Source organism: Penaeus monodon, chromosome 18 (assembly GCF_015228065.2).
Source record: "Penaeus monodon isolate SGIC_2016 chromosome 18, NSTDA_Pmon_1, whole genome shotgun sequence".
Classification (NCBI taxonomy): domain Eukaryota; kingdom Metazoa; phylum Arthropoda; class Malacostraca; order Decapoda; family Penaeidae; genus Penaeus; species Penaeus monodon.
Window position 1 is genome coordinate 45,686,183 of NC_051403.1, and position 4,877 is coordinate 45,691,059.

General features: G+C 37.9%; 1 protein-coding gene across 5 annotated transcripts in view; it reads right to left on the reverse strand.

Moving 5' to 3' along the window:
• Positions 1-459: 459 nt before the first annotated feature.
• LOC119584525 overlaps positions 460-4,877 on the reverse strand; it is a 6,840-nt gene continuing 2,422 nt past the window's right edge. For 2 of the 5 annotated variants that reach the window (XM_037933186.1, XM_037933185.1), the window contains exons 4-10: positions 4,287-4,412; positions 3,907-3,963; positions 3,381-3,560; positions 2,833-3,015; positions 2,142-2,189; positions 1,101-1,198; positions 460-844 (exon numbers count right to left, since the gene is read on the reverse strand). In XM_037933186.1, the coding sequence (XP_037789114.1) occupies positions 767-844; positions 1,101-1,198; positions 2,142-2,189; positions 2,833-3,015; positions 3,381-3,560; positions 3,907-3,963; positions 4,287-4,412 (770 nt within the window). In that variant the 3' untranslated portion in view covers positions 460-766. Of the gene's footprint in view, positions 845-1,100; positions 1,199-2,141; positions 2,190-2,832; positions 3,016-3,380; positions 3,561-3,906; positions 3,964-4,286; positions 4,423-4,877 lie in introns of all 5 variants that reach the window. The other 3 variants (XM_037933189.1, XM_037933187.1, XM_037933188.1) reach the window with 3 other exon arrangements.

Consider the following 4,877-nt stretch of genomic DNA (forward strand, 5'->3'; position numbering starts at 1 on the left):
GACTGTAGAGAATAGTGGCAAAGCAACATGCTACGAAGTACATAGTGGTACACCCGCCAGTATCCGTACTTTAGAATAATGTGGATGGCGGTTCAGTTGTGAAGAGTCTATATACGTGGAATAGGATTTTATGCGGACAGAATGACTTCTCGATTGGCTCCGAAATACCTTCCGCTGTATGACTATAATCATAATCATTTTGTGGTGATACTATTTTTTAACCGTTTCTCCCTGTTCCAGACGTGTTTTGGCATTTATTTCTTACCCAGTTTTCATGATCTGATGGTTTATTATCCTTGTATTTTTTCTCTTCATCTGGGTCTTTTGTATGTATATTGTACAACTTTGTGCCATTACTCTCAAAAGAATGCATAATTTAAGACAAAAATTGATAAAATATTATTGGATAAGATAAGCATACCTACTGATAAAGGGGGAAAATATCTAAGAAAAGTCAACTTAAGAGTTTTTGCTTGGTTTTATTTTCACATTTTTGTTCATTTAGTGATCTGAAAACGTAAGGAATATGGTCAGAAGTTGAAAGTACCTATTACCCTTTAATACAAGGGCTTAAGATACGTGTAAACTATTAAGAACGAGGTGGAGACCACGACACTTTCGCTTTGAATAATTTCATGTACCTTTTACATACTGTTATTACTAGTATGCCCAATTGTAGTTTTGGTGCTCCTATTATCAACACGAGTACTATTACTACTATTTCAGCTGCAGCCTTTGCACACACAACGAGATTTCGTCACCCCCTCTATAAGCACTTGGTCTCTTGTTTTTCGTTATCACCTTTTGGGTGCTGTTGCTTGTTGGACGGGTTCCGCTTCCTGCGCTGTAATATCAACAAATGAATACTTTTTAACCTTAGACTTATAGCGTTACATGTTGAAGAATACTTTTTAACCTTCGACTTATACCGTTATACATACATACACATACATAGATGCTTTTTAACCTTAGACATATAGCGTTACGTGTTGATACTTTTTAACCATGGACTTATAACGTTACGTGTTATAGTAGCGAAAGTGTAAACATAAAAGCTAAACCTATGTAGGTCATGCATTGTATTGAACGAGTAAACTTACGACTTGAAAGTATATTCCGTTCCCCAGCCACAGGAGACCAATGGCTAGAAAGACAACCTCCACAGCTAGTACCAGCTTCATCCACCACTGTACTTCCTCTGAAATGAGTTTATCAGTTGTGAGTGATGGATATATATAGGATTTCGATACTGATTCTCTCTCTCTCTCTCTCTCTCTCTCTCTCTCTCTCTCTCTCTCTCTCTCTATATATATATATATATATATATATATATATATATATATATATATATATATATGTGTGTGTGTGTGTGTGTGTGTAATTTATTTACTTATATTTGTATATGAGCATATGCCCTGCATTTACACACGAAGAGGAATAAAGCAAACTGCTTATCGTTTGTAAGAGTTCGTGAGAGAATGTGGGATATCTGATGGTTATAATTAATAATGACTTCCGGTATCCTCTAGGCAAAATCCAGGGCCATTTTTCAATCCTTCTTAAATATCTTATTACAAAAATGGGATATCTTATCCGTCACTAATTGGTGTTTACATCTGTGTTCTAACTGTAAATTCAGAGTACCTTTGTTTAATGATTCTTTATTATATGGTTAAAAAACAGATATAGATAGGTATGTGTGTGTGTGTGTGTGTGTGTGTGTGTGTGTGTGTGTGTGTGTGTGTGTGTGTGTGTGTGTGTGTGTGTGTGTGTGTGTGTGTGTGCGTGCGCGCGCGTGTGTGTTGGACTGATGGTCCATATTTTCAGCAAAATTTTTAAAACATTCCCCATTTTATATTTAATGATGGCATAAAAATAAATAACAGTATATGTAGGCATATACACACACACATACATAAATCCATACATATTTATAAATACAAGCATGAAGTGTGTACGCACACGGATACATTTATTCTACCCCAGACATTATTCATTTCTAATTATCTTGATGTTAACGTCACACCAAGACCAAACGTCAAGAAGTTATCGTAGTAAATAATTATTCTGAACTGTCATTTATTATGACGAATCCTTTGAATTTTCCAGCGGTAGACTTTTGACGGTGGAGGGAAACTTACTTCTCTCTATTTTTGTTGGAATCATACACTTTGTGCTGTCCGGGCACCCTGGAAGCAGAAGCAGAACCTGTATTAAGCTTCGTCTTTCGTAAACCATGTTAAGCTTCGTCTATCGTAAACTATATTAAGCTTTGTCTATCGTAAACTACATCAAGCTTTGTCTATCGTAAACCATGTTAAGCTTCGTCTGTCGTTAACTATATTAAGCTTCGTCTATCGGAAACCATGTTAAGCTTCGTCTATCGGAAACCATATTGAGCTTCGTCTGTCGTAAACTATATTAAGCTTCGTCCGTCGTAAACTATACTAAGCTTCGTCCATCGTAAACTATATCTAGCTTCGTCTATCGTAAACTATATCAAGCTTTGTCTATCGTAAACTATATTAAGCTTCGTCTATCGCAATCTTAAATGACTGTCATTATAATATATCATACACTATTGCCTACCCACTAAATTGTATATTACTGTCAACATCATATATTATTAGCTATCGCGTACCCGTTACATCGTAAACAATCGTCAACATCATATATCGCAAACTATTAACATCATATGTCGTCAACACCACATAAACTATCACCCATATTCGTAACAAACTCTCTACCAACATCGTGAACCTTAAACACAACATCAAAGAACAAAAACAAATAAACATGAGCTTCATCTGAGCATCGTAGCTAAGAACTGACAGGCAGGAGTGACGTCACATCCAAGGGCCCAATACGAGGAGGTCATTTCACGCCCTCGGTAGCTGCCGACGAACATCCTGCTGGTGGTGTGTTCGTCGTAGTCCTCGCCTGGGTCTTCAGCGCAGTGGAGAGACAGGTTGAGACTCTTGCTGCTGATGCCACACTGAAGAACTGCCGACGCTCCTGGGTTATTAAAGACTCGGTCAGTGGGATACGAGAGATGTATGTACGCAAAAAAAAATAATAATAATAATAATAAAAAAAAAATAAAAAATTAAAAATACTAATTTAACTGCAGAAAAAAAAAACTATTTGTGCAAAACTAAAATCAATTATTTTGACTGTGCAGACTAAATAATTTTTTAATTGTGTTAGATGATAAAGATACCTTGACTGTGCAGAAAATAAAGCACTTGGTCTGTACAGAAAATTAAACAATTTTGACTATTGAAAAAATAATCTTGGCTAAAATAATTTTGTCCAGTTAATAAGATTATTTCGACTGCAGAGGACTCAAATGTAATCAACGAAAACAAACTTTCCAGTACCTTCATGGCCTGTGATGATGATGTGGTGCCACTGGTTTTCCACCGATTCTACAGCGTGGTACACGTCAATAGTCGGCCCTTCTACGCCCAGTGCATCGGCAGATCCAGGCCACCAAAAGACACTGGTGGCTGTTTTGTCAAGGGGCAAATACACCCCGTTTAGGCGTTGAATGGAGCACTCTGGCAAAGGCCAACGAAGTATGGGTTTTTGAAAGATACTGTGCACAGTATTATAGATTGTACAATGAAGAGAAGAGCAGGTAGGCGAATATGGAGAGGTTTATTTTCGCTATATTGCTTCTTTGCAATATGAGGAAGAGATATAGCCACAGGGACTTCGTGTGTTTTCTTGCTCGACCCTTCATTGTTTTGTTTACAACACGAAACCTTCAAGCTTTATAGAGTATTATCACAGTGAATCAGTAATATGCTACCACAAGTAAATTCAATATATAAGAAATAACGTAAAAATGGTATAGTATGCTTTTTTTTTCTTTCTTTTTGAGAAAAGGAGACAACAAATCACCTGCTGACAATGACGCTTCATTGCAATCGTCCGTTGAGTTTTTTGTACAAGGTGTAGCTGTAATGATAGGTCATAAGGACACAGTGAGAGAAAACTTAAGCTTGTTATGTTTTCAAGTGTGTGCATGCTTTTGGATTTGTGCGTTTGTTTGTCTACACGTGTGTATGAATGTGTATATGCATGTGGATCTGTGGCCCATTAGGCATGATAAAGGTAGACTTGTTATATCTATAAGCGTGGGGTTGTATGGCATACTTGCCTACGTGTTTATGAATGTCTGTGTGCCTGTAGATGTGCGCGTATGCATGTCTGCAAATATATACATCAATAAATATATACTTTACGCAACCATATCATTTCCAGTTGAGAAAAGTTCTTACCACACGGATATTGAGCGCAGTCGAATGAGAAGAAGGTTGGCCTTTCGCCATACAGATAGAGGAAGTCCTTAAAACCGCACAGAGTCCTCGGCAAGAATGAAGGAGCAGTCAGGCAGTACTTATTCCCTGTTGAGGTCTTTATTATATATCACAAAAGAAATCTTATACAAACATACAGGCATGAAGAATTACTCAAAGTTTAAATGGCTTTAGATTAGATCTTCACGAGAGTGAAATCCTTTTATCGGCATAATACATTGTGTGTGTGCGTGTGTGCGTGTGTGCGTGTGTGTGTGTGTGTGTGTGTGTGTGTGTGTGTGTGTGTGTGTGTGTGTGTGTGTGTGTGTGTGTGTGTGTGTTGTGTGGTGTGTGTGTGATTGTGTGCGTGTGTGTGTGATTGTGTGTGTGATTGTGTGAGTGTGTGTGTGTGATTGTGTGTGTGTGTGTGTGTGTGTGTGTGGCTGTGTGCGTGTGCGTGTGCATGCATGTGTGTGTGTGTGTGTGTGCATGCATGTGTGTGTGTGTGTGTGCATGCATGTGTGTGCTCGTCTGTGCCAGTGCATATATATAGATACACAGCCTGTATCTTTG